Consider the following 17767-nt stretch of genomic DNA (forward strand, 5'->3'; position numbering starts at 1 on the left):
CGAGAACATCCATTATGGCGGGGAATTTCTCGGTGGCATTACTCGCTTCCAAGTGGTTACTTCGCTCGGTTCCCGCGCTAACATGTAATAGTCCAGGCTCCAAGACTCAAAAATTGGAATTTCGCTTACCTGGAATACCTCAAAGCCCAAATTTCCATTGAAGAAAGATAAGATTCTCAAGCTTATTTGGGCAGATTTGTAACCCTGGAAACATGAGCCGGGCCGAGATATTGCGTTGCTAAGGTAACGTGCTGGTAAAATATATGCTGTAAGGATGGTTTTTTAAACGGTGGATTACTCAAAAAGTATTGTAGATAAATTGAAAATTCTTAGACCTACCTATATATTATTGGGTATGGCCTATCCGATAAAAGCAACAATGAACAGTTTCAACAATGCTATCATGCCGAAATTTTACTTTTTATTCAAAATAACTTCATTTTCGCAGTAAGAAGCCCAAATAAGTTGTTAGTGCAATATCTCGGCCCGGCTTTGAGGTATTCCAGGTAAGCGAAATCATATTTCTAGAGTGTTTTTGAGACTTGGAGCCTGGACTATAATCTCAACGTCCTTGTTACCGATCTTAGCAAACATTTTCGCACGTACATTGTTATGCATTCTCATTTGGCCAGCGAAATAATTCCAGTCGTTAACAGATGGCACTGCCGCGACGGCCTCAGTCTTTCCCCCTTCGTGGAATCCGGATAAGCTAGTCTGAATACCAGACGTTGTTACGGTCCCGTACACAACGGCTAGGTACTAGACTAGATAAGCTAAGAACTAAGATCTAGAGATAACCCCATGATCGAAAGAAATGTTGACCACCTGCAGTTCACGCTTTTGTTCCATGATTGACAAGACACCAATCTGTCGTCAGAGACCTGATGCCACGCTTTCCAATTAGTTCCATCAAAAAGAACTAGTAAAACTCATTTTTCACAACAACACCATTTTAGAAAATCCAGGCATTTTGATTTATTTCATTGTACGTTTAGGAAATAAAGGAAGCGATAAAAGAACAAGATACCATGTTGCTATACTTTGAAATTATTCGTTATAACCCGGACATGCTTTAGCTCAGATTAAATGATGAATAGCGATTTCATAAAATTATGTCCGAGATTAGTTTCCATGTATTTTTTTTTCATTTATATCTCGGCTCTACAGGGGATCATACAGAACTCCTAACCCAACGACGATGACAATGATGCTGATGTTGATGCCGATGCCAGTGACGACGCGGAGGAGGACGTTACTCGGTGGAGGCCGTTAGAAACTTCATAGGTTTCTGATTCTCGTTGAACGAAACGTTCGCAGGCAACGTAATCTGCGTAGACTATCTACAAAGTGTAAGCGAATGATAATGAACATCTTAGGATCTATACTCCCTTGTAAAATCTAATCTCCTCCACATCATATTAAAATGTCCCATACTTGTATATTTTTGTATATCTTTTTGGCATGTTGTAATTTATTGTGGAAATAAAAATAATAATGATAATGATAATGATAATGGTAATGGTTATAGTTATAGTAATAGTAATAGTAATAGTAATAGTAATAGTAATAGTAATAGTAATAGTAATAGTAATAGTAATAGTTATAGTAATAGTAATAATAATAATAATAATAATAATGATAATAATAATAATAATAATAATAATAATAATAATAATAATAATAATAATAATAATAATAATAATAATAATAATAATAATAATAATAATAATAATAATAATAATAATAATAATAATAATAATAATAATAATAATAATAATAATAATAATAATAATAATAATAATAATAATAATAATAATAATAATAATTAGTATTATTACTTTTATTATTATTATTATTATTATCATTATTATTATTATTATTATTATTATTATTATTAAAATTGAAGATAAAGTGTAAAGTAAAGAATTCGGCTTTTATGGAATTGTGAAGAACGTCTGACCCATTTCTTGCTTTTGATTTTCCGTCGGAGCAAATCGATCGAATTCTGAAGGCGACAGTTAACGTCAATCCAATCGGCGACTTGCGGTCCAGGATACATGGTGTTAATCGTTAATTCAGTGACGGTTCCATTATTAGCCCGCTCAATGTTGGCTGTGACGAGATGGTTAACTGAAGTACTCAAAGCGTCTATTACACTGTCAGTCACTTTGATCTGCCAAACACGACAATTACCTTCGTAAAAATGACGATTTTGTAAAATCCATCTTCGCACTAAATTTTTAGATTTTTGACAATCTATCCAAAATGAAATAAGTCCTATTTTCGATACATATCTCGAAAATCTTTAATATCAGACTATGCTGACAAATAAGAAAAACTAAGATATTTTCAAAGTATCTGATCGGAAAATACATGTTTATTATTCCCTGTAGACTTACCGGTATTTCGAGTATAATGAACTTGCGTTTTCTAAAAAGTGTAAAGGATTTATTGAGATAATTCTTTACAAAACGTGTTCCGAATATTTCTCCACACCGTGTTAGAATTATTTCTAATTTTTCCTTCTAGTTTCGTTTGTTTTAGTTCGTTTTCCCAAGTGAATACAAACGTTATTCTAAACATACATTGAAATAGACTTTCTAAACTCACTTTCTTTGACCGCCTCGCGTCGACTCCAGATTGGAAAAGAACGAACGCCGTAATCAAAATTGCGCACCTCATTTCCTATCGTCTTCGTTGCACGCCAATCCAAAACTTAACAGTTGGAATTTTGAAGGCTTTATATAAATAGTAAGAAAGTAAAACGAAGGAGCCTGTCAACCACAGCTGGTACGCAAGTATTTTATCAATACAACTCATAATCAACTTAGAAAATACTCCTCCAACGCCTTAAATGTTTTCTTGATCAATTGTTTACCATTCATTATTTTATGGATTTCCCTATTCATCAAGAAAAACTTGTCAGTTATGGATTTCTAATAGATTTTACTGGGTAAACGCATTATTTCTTTTAGACGATCAACATAAGATGGAAATTGGTTAAGCACTTATGGAAAGGGGTTCATTCATTTCCGCATATCATGTACTGATGAAACATACCGACTTATGCGTAATATATCCCTTATGAAATTCAAAACATGGCATGGCATATCTTATTCATTCGAAATTTATTTCGATGATTGTTGAATGTACATGTTATCTTACATCACGAGGTAATTCCAGAAACATGCTACGGTTCAATTGTCAAATAATGATGTTTTCCACCAGTTCTTTTTTGAACTTCATCGAAAACCATCCCATGGAAAATGTCTTTACCATCGTCGTTGATTTGCTTGAAATATAAAAAGACAGCAATATAAGAAAATTCGGTTACGTATTACGTTCGATGTTTTCACGTCTTCGTTCATTATTTTGATTCATTTTATGATTAATGCATTATACGAATAATACACGTATCCTCTAAAAAGTGAGAGTGAACAGAAGTGACTGTCCGTAGAGCCTACCTCGATTACCACCATATCTGTTGCGGCGTCGCGAACCTGGCACAATTGAAATACATTTTTTCGTTTAGGTCATACCGAACATTGTTGCCAAATATTATCAACTTTACTAGACTTAAGATGAAACATCATGATATGATTATTTTGACGTTTACAGTTTTTACCTTTCCATCCACCACCATCGCCACTACTCGGCCATCTCCCACCAAATCTTCCGCCGTCTCCACCACTTCCAGAATTTCCACCATTTCCTGAATTACTACCACTTCCAGAATTTCCACCATTTCCTGAATTACTACCACTTCCAGAATTTCCGTTGTTACTATTAGATTTGTCATCGCCCGAATTTCCAGAATTCCCTCCGTTTCCACTGCCTTTTCCCGGTTGGGCGGCTGAAATTATTCATTCAGTAACAGTATAAATGATATGATTGCATAACCGAAACAAAAATGCGTGGACCTTGTCGCTTACCAGCGATTCTTTCAGCCTCACTGATGTACGATGTTGGGTCTTTGCCTACGCCATTTTTGTAATTACCATTGGCTTCAGAAAAAGGAAAATTCGGCTTAATGAAATTAAGATGACTGCAGCTTAATATTTCGCATTGTCTGCAGATTGAGAATCTTTATGGCTTTCACTTACAAGTAGAGCATAAATTACAGAAAACGGGACATCTTTGGAATATGGCGCTGGTTTGACAAGCGTAAGACTGACAACGCATCTGACTTTCATCGTCCTTAGCGCCCTTCGAACAATCAACTGAAAACAATTTTACTCTAAATCTACAGTTTTACAACTTCCCGAGACCACGTATTTATTACCAAATTCATGTGAATGATAATGATAATAATAATGATATAATTATAATAATTTATTTCCTTGATATAGCGCAATATCCACAGAGTAATCTCTGCGTTTTACATAAGATTATAAAATATAATGAAGACCACTTTTTATATCACTTAAGTTCCCATGATATCACTCAGATCATGGACTCTAAAACGATTTTTAAAGTCCATGCTATGATTTATTAAGGTTTCAACTATTTCACGAACTAGATCATGTTAATCGACTATTTCGATGAGTTCTTAACCTACGTTCACAGTTAGGCCCGACAACCCAGGGTATAGTTTTCTTCGTGTACGAATTAGAACAATCACATTTGCAAGTATTCGGACTCAGACGTCCACCGTTAAAACACACCGATGTACCGCAATCTGAAATATGGATTTCCAAATGAATATCAATTGTCTTTTATTGGGCTCTATATAGATTGTTATTGTCCTTTATAATACTAAAACTGAATCATTTTCAAATCTCACCACAAAGTCCGCTACTTGCGTCGTAGTTACTTCCACAGTCAGACCCGCGGGTTGAAGATTTGAAATACGGTCGTTCCTTTTTGCCATATTTATCTCGGAAATTACCACTATTCATTTGAAAACATATGACGTAAATCATGTTTTATTAACATTGGCTCTTACCAAGCGCCATACTATACTGTGTTAGACCTACGAGCAATTATCTGTTCAGATAATTGCTCGTAGGTTAGACGGATTATTGATATAGCTCACTTACGCTTCGCCGTAGTTACAGATGTAAAGATCGCCAGATTCGCACGTCGCCATCCCACATCCAATTCTATATGAATCCGCCCAAACAACCTTTAAATCGATTAATATGAATAATCAAACTTCAATTGAACAGTAGCACCGAGAAAGAATATTTCTATAGATTTATATTATCTATTCACCTGTGTATAATGGCCAGTTTTCGATATGTCACCTCCTTGTTCGTAATCGAAAAATTCAACTTCATCGTACCACATCTTTATCGCCTTTGTCCAACTACCCGATCCACTGCTGAAACTCGCCATATTTTGACCGTAACCCGAACGACCTGACAAAGGCATCGAATTAAAAGCAATAGTCATAACACACCGGATATGCTTAGAGTTAAAGAGATAAAATATATGATATCAATCACAATTACGATCACTCGTATAAAGTTGACTGAAAAGGACCCATCGTATTTTTGTTACGAATATCAAGCAACCGTATACGACCATTTTATCCATGGATATAGCAGAGTCTTTTCGGCTATTTATCTTTCTCAAAAAAGTATCAATCAGTATTATTATAGTAGAATCTTATGTGCTTTGTGTAATCGATCGTTCATTTTCAGGTTCGTTCATAGAGGAGCGATAAATGTACCTGGCACCATACGAGCCATAGATTCGTCGTGTGCTCCGCCGGCTCCGCATTGGGAAGCCCAACCCATTGCTACTTTCGCGGCCTCTTCGTCCCAGATCTACGGATAGAAAATCACTCAGATGTTTACTTACATCTATTCATTTACCGTATCATTCGTTTTCCGAGATAACTAAAATCGTACCATTTTAAACATATACTTAGGCGGTGGATTGACTTTGCCGCGGTATCCGTTATGGACGTCCAAAATCTCTCTCTTTATCGCGTCCGTCATCACTTGAACATTCAACAGAAATCAATAAATATATGTTCGATTCCATGTTGAAAATGGTTACAGCATTTGCCCAATGTTTATATAGGGTACTCTAACATTCCAAATTGAATAGTTTACCTTCTTTTTTCAGAGATATATCTCTTGATTCTGGACACATGCTGTGCTTTTTATGCAGAGCCCTGTAGCGATTTTCGCATTCACCCTGCGTTTAAGATTCGTATTTAGAATATTTCAACCAACACATATTCGAAAAAAATCTTTTTAACTTAATAAATAATTGATTCTAACTCATGGATTTGAATGTAAAACGATGTATTTCATTGGTCACCATCTAACAGTAAACGTATGAAGTATAACTTACAACAACGAGGCTTGGAAAACACCCTAAAATGTAAACGTAACGATCGTACTAAAACACATGGTTACAAATGCCGCTTCATTCAACTACTACTATTCAACAACATATTCTATGCGTTTACGAAATAAGAACAGATGTTATCTATTCAAATCGTGTAAGCGCTTTTAGCCTTTCTTACCGAATATGAGAGTAACAAGCTGCAGGAGTTCCAGTTTCCGCATCATTATCGTTATCTGCGAAGCGTTCGGCGCCGTCGGACAACATGGGATAAACCCGGCAACTGATCCCGTTTTTAAACTTAAAAACTCATCTATCTATGGCACTTGGTAATCGCGTGAAATCCACCCAAAATCCTGATTTTGTTTGTTTAGTTATTTAGTTGGGAATTATTAGAATTTAGATAAAGAAAAGAATCATTTGATTTAGGTTTATATTGATGTTTGTCTCGTAATTCATTTTTATGCAAAATCCTTAAAAACCTTTCCGTCAGCTTGCTAGGAGGATTAGATTAAGCTCATTTTCATTATTACCTGGAAACTGTGCGTGTGTTCATTTTTAGATTTGTTAGAACTGCGCTCTAGTGATTTATACCCATCGAGCAGGAAGTAAATAGATAAATGGAGAGCAATAAAGTAATGGATAGATAAAGTAAGATTACATGGAAAATTTAAATGGAAATGAAACTGGACCCTGAACCCAGAAAAAGTCTACAGGTTATAGGTGTACAAGATTGCAGAAGTGAATATGGCTTATACTGCTTATTCCTGTATATATAACTAAATCATTACCCAACACGTACCTCAAAAAAATTGCTTCGTGTGAATTATTACAAATATCTCGATGAAATGTGTATGTAACACCTTTTTTTCTGTAGTGAGTTGAATATAGTTATTCGGAAAAAAGGTGCTTTTGTAAAACTAATGGTTTTGTAGCATTAGTGTAGATAGCAAAGGGGTGTCTTTAATACAGGAGACATCCTCTGAAGTTTCACAAGAAAATAAAACGAAAAAGAAAGAAAGATTGGAAATATCTGCAAAAATATTAAAGATTTTAGTTATTTCATAAACATTCTGGATAACTTTATTGTAATGTGATAATTCAATGTGTCTGATCAGGTCCACCAAAGATATTGTAACATATTTGGGAATTTAATTCACAGTCACATGAAATGAATCAGTAATATGTAAGACATCATTATGATCCAGGATTTATCATTTGAAGAATGAACTTTAACGTTCGGATGAACATATGGATGCATTCATCTCCCTTTTCAAATGTACTTTGAATGTTGTGCGCGCTTGTTTCTCTTCGGTAAAAACAGCAAACATGCTTCATTTGAATTTGTTTTCAATAATCTCGATACTGCGCATGAACAACAAAGTCAACGAATTGTTTTGATATCGAGAATCTTGTAATGGAACCTATTTTGTTTAAAATCGACATTATCTTACTCTCTTTCATGAGTTCATGCAGAAATGTTCTAATACTACGGGATTTAGCACGTCCATGCAAAAATGTGTTTACCGCCGTAAAATCAAATCAATCGGCTATATTCGATAATTGCGAGTACAACGCTTAAGGCGGTCACTGTAAATGTAGTAGATGCAAACATTTTGAAGCTTCCAGAAATAGAGATATCCGTTTTCATAACAAGAATTCTTGTCGCAGAGCCGCTTCCGCGCTTTTTAGTTGGGTACACTGTAGCGATCGTACCCGTCGCCGGCATTTTTTCCATATCAGCGCAGTTTTCGACACCCCAGATCTTCGCACCGAGCAAAACGTGATGGGCCGGAAATAGCTTTGAATTCTGACCCGAGTCGAAGCTTATCGTGTCCATGACCACGCCTACGATATCTCGTTCGTCAACCAAAAATTGGGCGGCTTCGCCCGAAATACCGGGATAATGTAGTATCAGGTTGAGGTCCTTATCGACTACTTGTTCAGCCCCAGAATATTTGATTCGATCCGGGTAGAACTTAGCGAAACCACTGTCAACGAACAGGATAGCTTTGTTCGGTATACGTCCGTTTACAGATTCCCAATTTAGAATATCCTGAATTGACAAAACGTAATCCCTATCTTTGCTAGCTTGATCGCGTATTGAGACCTTCACCGCCGGCCCGATAAGACGTTCTGGTGGAATATCATTGATTTTCCAGTTCCCTTTGCTGAAATGGCTCGGCGCGTCCATATGGGTTCCGATGTGCTCGGCCGTGGACAGAAAACCGACTTCAACCCTGGAAAAATGGAATGTGATAGAAATCAATAATACCATTAACTCTTAAACGGAAGAGTCCACGATAATACTTATTAGTCTAAGAAAGCTTTCTATGAAAAAAAAACTGATCTCACGAATAACAACGTAGTGCTTATATTTCTCTAATTTTTTCCATTCGGTTTTTCATTGTTTTCATGACATTACAGGATATGAGCATCGTTTGTGGAACACGAGCCCTGTGAAGTCGTTCGCTATATTTGTGTGTATTTCAACGAAAAGGCTTACCACGTAAGATTAACGCCGTTTACGGTTTTTGGACCCTTAAATTCTGTCAGGATATACGGTTTATTTCCGGGCCATCCGATAGCACGTTCGTCCAAAACATGCGTCAGATCAATAACATCATCGGACGTAATCGGTCGCGCAGACGATAAGTACGCTATTTGGATAACGTGTAATAATATAAAAAATGCCTGAAAGGGATTAAACTCGATTAAGGTTGAATTCAAATTCAAAAGTTCACAAACTAAATTAGAGTTTATCGGGATTTAGAGAAAGCGGCAGCAAGAGCGAAAGAAAATGTACTTACCTTCATGTTGTATGTAGATGTTATGTTATGAGCAGTTGCCGAGGGATAGACATGCGTATGGGGGAGATGCCTGTTTTTTTGGTTTATTATATACAGCCGATGCTGGTAGGATAACTACATTCATATGTGCCAAACAAAATGTTGCATTGTCTAAATCGACCGTTGGATAACCTCTTTTTTATCCTAGGATCCATTAGCCGTAATCAACATCAATAATCATTATAATCATTTGACTACTCCAAAGCCGACTTCACACACGATGCGCTTTGAATCGCACTGATTGATGATTGTTTTTGGGGCTGAATTGCCCATTTCAAAAAGAATAGCTATTCTGTAATACAGCCTTTTACATCAGAAGTACGAAGAGGAGATATTTTCAAAGAAAATATTTTTTTCATATCTAATTCTATTTTATAATGCAATTCGGGTGATTCACAGAACTTTGGTACAAAATTTATGACAAGCCATTCTCGGATATAAAACGAACATTGAAAATATAAAACAATCCCCTTCGTAATTAAAAGCCACACGGGTCAGTGGATTAATTCAGCGAATAAGTGTCGAATTTGCCACGAGTGACGTGTCGTTAAATCCAACGACTGTATAATCCTATAATCCTGACTTATGAATGAGGACTTTATGAACGAAAGCAGGGGTCAACAAATCGAAGGAAATGTGACCGCTTCCAACGAACGCTGGCTGTAAGAATCCTCAACATCTTGTAACCATATTGAACACTTTTCAAACACGGACTTCCGAAGTTCTTCCACAGCTCCGTCGTCCTCGTGTTTATCGTGGTTGGCGGTCGTATCGTCGTTTTGATCGGTCCTGCGCGATACGGTCAAGTAAAGACCGTTTTTCGGTACTGCCGAACTACAACGGCCGTAATCGTGACGCAAGTTTGTACTGGACGCGCCTAGATTGTTCCGAGCCAACGGAGATTGTCTTCTGCCCATTACCGGAGATGAAGGTAGTGAGCGCGGAGTGGTAATGGCCGACGATAAGTAATTGTTCAAGTTCTTCCTCCTGGGTAAAGGTGATTTCGAACGCGATCTCAATTGCGCCGTATCCGATATGTCTAGTTGCTGACGCCTGCGCGATGCCGGTGAATTTCTCGGCGAACTACTCGAGACTAGTTTAGCATTCGAATTATTACTGAGAGAACAATTTGATCCGGACAGTTTCTCGATACTTATCTTTTCGGACACGTTCGAATTCGATCCAGTCGTTTTAATCCGACAAGAAATGCTTTCACGGTTCATGATGTGCACGCAATCGTGATTTTATCATTTCATACTCCAAATAACAAGTCCCAAACGATATCCGCGTTGAACGTCACAAGAGTTCGTTCGTAAACCGGTCTTCTTGTCTGACTGTCTTTCTACCTTGTGCTGTTGTCAATTACTTTCGCCGAAAATTACACTCAAGGGAATGACATGTATCGTTGCGTGCGCCCGTACAATAACAATCCGTTTTGTTTACCCCTACCTTAACGCTTCCGCTATTTTCCCCGTGGTTTAATGCACTTTTCGTATCGACAGCAAAACAATCAATAGCCGCTAATTGTGGAAAATTCCACGAAGAATGTCGTAATCGATTTTCCAACCGAGATTCATAGAATCTAATACTATTGCGGATTTGTCTGAACATGGACATGTAAACTAGGATTACAGATGATTCATTTGAACTGTCCTTCTAGTTTATACGTCCATGTCCGTGATAATCCACTTAAACAGATAAATTAGACTGTCAATTGATACTTGGGACTATGTACTTGAATAGTATCAAACATTCTAAAAGACCATGAATAGATATACATTGAATTGAAACATCTTATATCTTGAAAGAAATCTAAACGCTAAAGTTACAGTAACAGATTCATTCTGACATCCTTTTCAACGAAACGATTTGAAAACCTCCAACATTCATTGAAATTCTTTTCTTTGAATGGAAATTCTACTTGTTTCGACATCCAGATCAACATCCGCGGAAACAGAAATATATATGTCGATCTTATATTTCTTCAGTAATCGATCAACCTCGGAATAGTTCTTTGTAATTATAGGAAGCTTTCTTTGAAGTCTAGTACTTATTCAGACAAATTAGTTCCATCCATCTTTATGTATTCGGTATCATCATCTAGATTGAAAAAACAATTTCCTTCCTTCAATTTCCTTCCGTTTAAGCTCAACTAACTGAATTTATTTCCAAATAGGCTATCTATGCACAGCAACCAAAATGCACTACCTTGGCGTGGTTCGTTCTGATCACTGATATTTTTTGTCAACTCGTCGATGTTGTCATACGGCTCATCAAGTGTATCTGTAAGTAAGCCATCAACAGTGAGTCTAAGAGTCTTAAAGGCTGGCTTATGTCGACAAGCAACGCGACGCCTACCAACTCCTACCGACGCAACTGAGAGCAACCGCGATCGCAGCCTAGCTTATGTCGACTGCGCCCCGATTCGCAGCAACTGAGGCCGACTAGCAGGTTACGAGATCCTCCTAGTTGCTTCCATGCTTATGTAGGTTACGATTACTGGCAAATGCAACGGCTCAAATGGTCACGTGATAAGCACTTCGAGAATAAATTTGAATTATTTTGAATTATTGGGAAATATATTTCTATTAGAAAAGCTATTTCTTTAAGATCTTAGTCTTTCTGATTCTGTTTTGATTACAATGTGCTAGCGACATCATATAAAGATGGTCGCTCACACCATAATTCTACTAAATTTCATTTCTAGATCTTCGGTCCGGTCATCTGCCATGCTGAAGGTTTGTTTTACGTTTTGAACTACTTGAATTTGAAAGTTTATGACTAATTACGAATGACGCTAACTAGCGGCCATAATTTGTACTATGTATATGCGGTCTCTTATTGGCTGGAACCCCTGCGCTCAGTTCCGTCGCATCGCAGACGAGCTTATGTCGGTTGCGATCGAAAGCAACTGTACTACCGTAGGCCTACCGTAGGCCGGAGTAGAACATGGGCAACAAGCCGGATACGGCTTGCTACGAGTCGGTAGGCGTCGGGTTGCCGTCACAAGCCGGCTTATGTCGAACCGATAGAGCAGCAACTGGCGGCCTCTCGTAGGCCGCTAGTTGCCGCTAATCGGCGATACACCTAGTTGCATCGGTAGGCGTCGCGTTGCTTGTCGACATAAGCCAGCCTGCGTTATTCGAATTGATCATCGTTTCGTTCGATATTTCTAATTTCAAGGTATATGCAATCGCACACTATAGGCGAAAAAGCGTTGATCCTAGCGTGACTCCGAGGAATCCATGATTCTAGCAACTCGGAGATCAATTTGAGTCACGGCAAAGAAATCGTCAAAGGTACAGCGCTAGTTCTGCCACCACTTTTTTGCGTGGTGTATATGCTCAAAATTTTCTATATTCTATATCTTTGATTCCAAAACAAATGCTATGGTGCATTTGAAAAAAGGATCATTCCTTTTATTCTAGAAAACGTCGCTTAAAGCACTTACGCGCGTAAATAGTTGAACGATGATTATCCGATCGAAGCTTGTCATCGGCTGAATGTATTCTACGACGCCGGCTCCTTAAAATATGGAAAAACCAAATTCACTGAATCAGTGTATTTTTTATTTACGTAGTTCATCTAAATTAATGCCAGATCAAAATAAATGAGATCTTATATACTGAAAATAGCGTAATGTAATTTTAAACGTTAATTCGTCGCTCATGGTGGGACCTTTTATTTCAAACTATATCACGTCACATGCATCCTCGCTTGCCAGGGTTAGCCCATAAAAATCTTGGGCAATGTAATTGACCAATGAAGGGTTTGCGGCAAGCTGTGTGTTGGCCTGAGCTTCGGCAGGCGGCAATCACGCCCTGGCAAGCTCGGTACGTTCGTCACGCGCGTACCTTAAATGGCGGTATTTTCTTCGGTATATACAGCAGATCGTGCACGCATAGATATTTGAGATGATCAGTAAAACAATAACCGAGCCCATTGTGATTATGCTATACACCAGTTTATCAAAGTATCTATCTTTCATCAGCGAAGCTGAAACAACACGAATTTGAACCATGTCGTAAGCCGCGATCGCACAGATCAGGCCCTAATTTAGCCCGCGCCTGATCAGAAATCGTTGAAAAGAAAAGAATCATTGCCTGTCACAAGACAGGTAGGTCAGAGTCTAAATCGCACCTGATAAAACCACAAGGAAATATCATAATTCATGTTTACGTACTTATCTATGTAAAATAAATTTTGCAATAATTATCATCCGTTAGTTTTTTCCTTGTAGATAAAGTTTTATTATCAGCGATTTTTTGGGCGAGTTCATTTTCTGTTCCAGCAGGAGATAGAATTAAATTCTGTGGTGTACTGGGGGACGTATGTGTTAGATAGGAGGAATATTGCGCATGCTTATGTCTTCACAAGGAACAAGTTTCCTATAAGACTATGCACGCATCCAAAATCGCACCATACACCGTTCTCCAAAATAAATAGAAATGATTTTTGGCAACTTTCAGCAGTTGGATAAAAAAGAGCAAAATAATTAGGGGATCTTCTTCCTACCAATTTATTTTCCGCGTAACATTATTAGGGCCGGGGAGATTTTAGGTACCGGTGAAAATTATAAGCCTATTCAGATCTATGTTATTTTTAGTGGTCCGGTCCCGTGCCTTTGCATTGAGGATTTCAAAATACCGAAAACAGATTGCGAAGACTCATCTCCTCGGGATTTTCCGACTGAGCATTCTAACATGATTTATGTATTTAGGAAATAACGGTTCTAGATAATAGTAATAGGGGTTTAGTTGGTTCAAGCCAAAGGTCGAAAGGTCGAGCTCGTAAAAAATGAAAAACATGAAAATAATAACAATTTCTACTTGAATTAGTCGCGAAACTCATAAAAAATGAAAAATAATTCTCACACGCTCGAATTTATTTTTCATTTTTACTCGCTAGAAAAAGTGTAAGTAAAGTGTGAGTGAAATAATTCATATATATATATATATATATATATATATACATAATTTACATGAATTTTATATAAGTAATAGGAAAAGTGGGCTTTCAAAAAGTGTGAGTAAAGTGTGAGTGAAATAATTCATATTTAAATCATTGAATATTTATATTTATATGCGTTGGATTCATTTTAATAAAAGTTTTGTTATTGAAATGAAGAAAGAAGAAGAAGAACCCAACTTCAAAATCGAAATAAAAGAAACCAATAAATTATTTTCACAGTTTAACATTAAAAATTATATTTCAGCAACAAATTTAGTGCCCGCAAGGTATTATAAAATTGATAATATTACTATGATTAATCAAATATTATCAAATGAAACATATTTAATTACTGAACTAGTAGATACTTTTGATAATGGAATAAAAAATCCTAAAATATTCAATACAGTTTTAAATTTTAAAGGAATTTTAGATGAAAACATAATTAATATTCTTAAAACTCCTTTCAATGAAAAAAAAGTGATATAATACTTTCTAAAGATTACAATGATTTGATTAACTTAATAATTGAAAAAAGACAATTATATTATTTCAATTTTGATAATAAACAAATTATCTATAATGAAAATTCATCAAATATTGGTATTCAATGTGAATTAGATAATGAAAAATCATTTAAAGATATTGCAGTTCAATGTAATTTAGATGATGAATTTAGAAAATTCAATCCTAATGAAAAAATTCATTGTTATTGCGGAGGTAAATATTCAAAATCACATAAATCAAAGCATTATGAAACAATTAAACATAAAAACTGGCGTAAAGAGTAACAATTCTACATTAAAAATAAATTAAATAGTCAAATAATTATTGAATTGAGTTAAATGATTTAAATATCTAATAGACTGTTAAAATGATAAATTGTTTGACAGTTGAAATGATAAATTGTTTGACAGTTGAAATGATAAATTGTTTGACAGTTGAAATGATAAATTGTTTGACAGTTGAAATGATAAATTGTTTGACAGTTGAAATGATAAATTGTTTGACAGTTGAAATGATAAATTGTTTGACAGTTGAAATGATAAATTGTTTGACAGTTGAAATGATAAATTGTTTTACAGTTGAAATGATAAATTGTTTGACAGTTGAAATGATAAATTGTTTGACGGTTGAAATGATAAATTGTTCGACTGTTAAAATGTTAAATTGTTTGACAGTTGAAATGATAAATTGTTTGATAGTTGAAATGTTAAATTGTTTTACAGTTGAAATGATAAATTGTTTGACAGTTGAAATGATAAATTGTTAGACAGTTGAAATGATAAATTATTTGACTGTTAAAATGTTAAATTGTTCGACTGTTGAAATGTTTAATTGTTCGACTGTTGAAATGTTAAATTGTTTGACAGTTGAAATGATAAATTGTTTGGCAGTTGAAATGATAAATTGTTTGACAGTTGAAATGATAAATTGTTTGACAGTTGAAATGATAAATTGTTTGACAGTTGAAATTATAAATTGTTTGACAGTTGAAATGATAAATATTTTAAATAGATTCAATAAAAAAAACATTAGAATTGAATAAGTTAGTGTTGTTAAAGAGACCTATTGTTTTTCTAATGTTTTTCTAATATTTCTAGAGCGTGTGAGAATTATTTTTCATTTTTTTATGAGTTTCGCGACTAATTCAAGTAGAAATTGTTATTATTTTCATGTTTTTCATTTTTTACGAGCTCGACCTTTCGACCTTTGGCTTGAACCAACTAAACCCCTATTACTGATAACCTTATCGATACTTGTTTGCTGCGTGAATAGGGACGCCGATATCGGTGCAGGTTTCGGAACTAAAGATAGAAATTAATTTTCATTTGATAAATCAACATAGCTAGGTCAGAGCTAGAAAACAGAGTGCAAAGACTCATCTCGTCGGGATTTTCCGACTGAGCATTCTAACATGATTTATGTATTTAGGAAATAACGGTTCTAGAAAATCGTACCGATACTTGTTTGCTGTGTGACTAGGGATGCCGATGTTGGTGCAGGTTTCGTAACTAAAAATAGAAATCAATTTTCATTTGATAAATCAACATAGCTAGGTCGGAGTCTCGTTTGCATCTAATGAAAACCACAAGGAAATGTTCAAATCATCTAATTAAATACTTTATATCATTTACCCGAATTCAAATTCCCTGTTTCTACTTAGTCGATTCTATATACTGATTCTGTATCTACACACATTTTTTGGTTATGTTAACTGAATATCGATTGACCAATCTTTGTCTATATTTACCTATTTTCAAATCATCCGGCCAGGTGTTCCAGAATTGACAGCGCCAGTAGCCCACATAATTGTAATCAGCCTGGCTGATTCTTACGGAAAGTATGCCAACATCGACATCACACAATTCCTAAAAAAAACGTCCATTATATCGCAATTATGCTTTCGTCAATAACCAAACTCACCATACAATCAACCTACGCGTAGTATGTTTAAACTAAAACTACTTTATTTCTAGAACTTTAACTAGAAAATCTGATCTGTCATCTTTGTAGTAGCTTTTATTCTTAAACGTTAACGATCATGAAATGTGTAAGATGTATACATTTTCGACTATAGTCGACTAACTCAACTCAAGGTGGCCCAGTCTGCTGCGGGGGACTCCCCCACAAAAAGTTTTGAAATTCTAAAATCCAATCTCCCCAACAAGCGAGGTTAAATGGAGCAACACACTGACTATTCGCCCTACAGTTGTTTATTTCGGTTTTCTAGTTCTAAGTATGGAAGTTTCATGTTAGGAAAAGAATGATTCAATTTGATGAACTACATGAAAATCAGTTTACCATTTCCACAGTCTGTTGGAAAGGCGGAACACACGCCTCAGCCACCGTTTCGAAAAGCGTGGTTCCTGGCCGTTTATGTCGCAGTAAGAACGGACCAGTTTCATTATTGCAGATATTGTTGCGACGGCAAGTTATCTGCACGCTGTCACCATCGTACGCAGATGTTGCATTCATGTAGATTGAAACGTTTCCTATAAAACATATCACAATAAGATTGACAAGTCGAAAAGAAGTAAAAGATTTGCTGGTGTCCAGGACAGGAGATGCGCGTCAACCAAGCATTCAAAATAAATCGAGTAAAAATGAAAGTTGGTTTTTGCCAGGGCGGAAAAAAAACGAAAAATCATATAACAAAAACCAATCTTTTTATAATCTTTGTGCTCCGTAATGTTTTTATCAGGGTGCATAAACGAAGTTTTCGTCTTTTTGCGTTACAAGTTTCTTGCATTTTCCGGTCGTATAGAAAATAATGCATGGCCCTTAATCAGACACTACCTGAGATCATGGATAAATCTGGTGCAAAACATTTGCCACATCACTTGTGTGAGGCCTAGTGTGAGGTAAATGAGGGGCACATTTAAACTCACCCAGTTTAGTAGATGATTCTACTGACGAAAACATGATTAGTATGACTAACAAACTAAAATCCATTGCAGACCCATTCGCACTAAGGTCATGTCTGGAAATAATTTCCTATTTGAAGCTTTTTATCATGCCTTTTGAATCAGTAATTGATGTTTGATTGGATTTAGATATGTTTATTTCTATATAGGGGCTATTTGTAGCGAAACTATCTGTCTATAATTGGCAAAATATTGAGCCTGTGACAACTGGCGGTGGTTTTTCAGTGGCAGACAAATCTG

General features: G+C 36.0%; 3 protein-coding genes across 4 annotated transcripts; all 3 read right to left on the reverse strand.

The window, feature by feature from the left end:
- Positions 1-3167: 3167 nt before the first annotated feature.
- On the reverse strand, positions 3168-6891 carry LOC141900369 (cysteine-rich venom protein-like). 2 transcript variants are annotated; one of them, XM_074787237.1, is made up of 14 exons: positions 6482-6891; positions 6307-6329; positions 6063-6147; positions 5856-5947; positions 5675-5771; positions 5215-5360; positions 5040-5125; positions 4784-4890; positions 4559-4678; positions 4104-4220; positions 3933-4004; positions 3626-3853; positions 3465-3500; positions 3168-3292 (listed from the first exon to the last, which is right to left on the reverse strand). In XM_074787237.1, the coding sequence occupies exons 1-14, from the start codon at positions 6525-6527 to the stop codon at positions 3273-3275; spliced, it is 1275 nt and encodes a 424-aa protein (XP_074643338.1). In that variant the 5' UTR covers positions 6528-6891; the 3' UTR covers positions 3168-3272. The 2 variants fall into 2 exon arrangements, with proteins under 2 accessions (XP_074643338.1, XP_074643337.1); XM_074787236.1 differs by lacking the exon at positions 3168-3292 and having other exon boundaries at positions 3465-3853.
- Positions 6892-7377: 486 nt separating this feature from the next.
- LOC141898725 (isatin hydrolase-like) lies at positions 7378-9204 on the reverse strand. Its single transcript, XM_074784788.1, has 3 exons — positions 9111-9204; positions 8807-8994; positions 7378-8540 (listed from the first exon to the last, which is right to left on the reverse strand). Exons 1-3 carry the CDS (start codon positions 9114-9116, stop codon positions 7838-7840), a joined length of 897 nt encoding a protein of 298 aa, XP_074640889.1. The 5' UTR covers positions 9117-9204; the 3' UTR covers positions 7378-7837.
- A 1923-nt stretch (positions 9205-11127) lies between these two features.
- On the reverse strand, positions 11128-17622 carry LOC141898726 (uncharacterized). Its single transcript, XM_074784789.1, has 8 exons — positions 17492-17622; positions 16905-17095; positions 16354-16471; positions 16061-16114; positions 13004-13145; positions 12601-12674; positions 11358-11432; positions 11128-11249 (listed from the first exon to the last, which is right to left on the reverse strand). The coding sequence occupies exons 1-8, from the start codon at positions 17553-17555 to the stop codon at positions 11200-11202; spliced, it is 768 nt and encodes a 255-aa protein (XP_074640890.1). The 5' UTR covers positions 17556-17622; the 3' UTR covers positions 11128-11199.
- Between the last annotated feature and the right edge of the window lie 145 nt (positions 17623-17767).

Source organism: Tubulanus polymorphus, chromosome 2 (assembly GCF_964204645.1).
Source record: "Tubulanus polymorphus chromosome 2, tnTubPoly1.2, whole genome shotgun sequence".
NCBI classification, from domain to species: domain Eukaryota; kingdom Metazoa; phylum Nemertea; class Palaeonemertea; order Tubulaniformes; family Tubulanidae; genus Tubulanus; species Tubulanus polymorphus.

Coding starts and splice junctions, on each gene's coding strand:
- LOC141898725 (XM_074784788.1), bottom strand. Junction 8,541..8,806: donor AACGGCGTTAATCTTACGTG/GTAAGCCTTTTC, acceptor CCATTTTTCCAG/GGTTGAAGTCGGTTTTCTGT.
- LOC141900369 (XM_074787236.1), bottom strand. CDS start 6,527: ATGATGCGGAAACTGGAACTCCTGCAGCTTGTTACTCTCATATTCG. Junction 4,891..5,039: donor ATCTGTAACTACGGCGAAGC/GTAAGTGAGCTA, acceptor TCAAATGAATAG/TGGTAATTTCCGAGATAAAT. Junction 3,854..3,932: donor TGAGGCTGAAAGAATCGCTG/GTAAGCGACAAG, acceptor GAATAATTTCAG/CCGCCCAACCGGGAAAAGGC.
- LOC141898726 (XM_074784789.1), bottom strand. CDS start 17,555: ATGGATTTTAGTTTGTTAGTCATACTAATCATGTTTTCGTCAGTAGAA. Junction 16,115..16,353: donor GCCGGATGATTTGAAAATAG/GTAAATATAGAC, acceptor TTCTATTTTTAG/TTACGAAACCTGCACCAACA. Junction 11,433..12,600: donor TCGTTCAACTATTTACGCGC/GTAAGTGCTTTA, acceptor GCTTACTTACAG/ATACACTTGATGAGCCGTAT.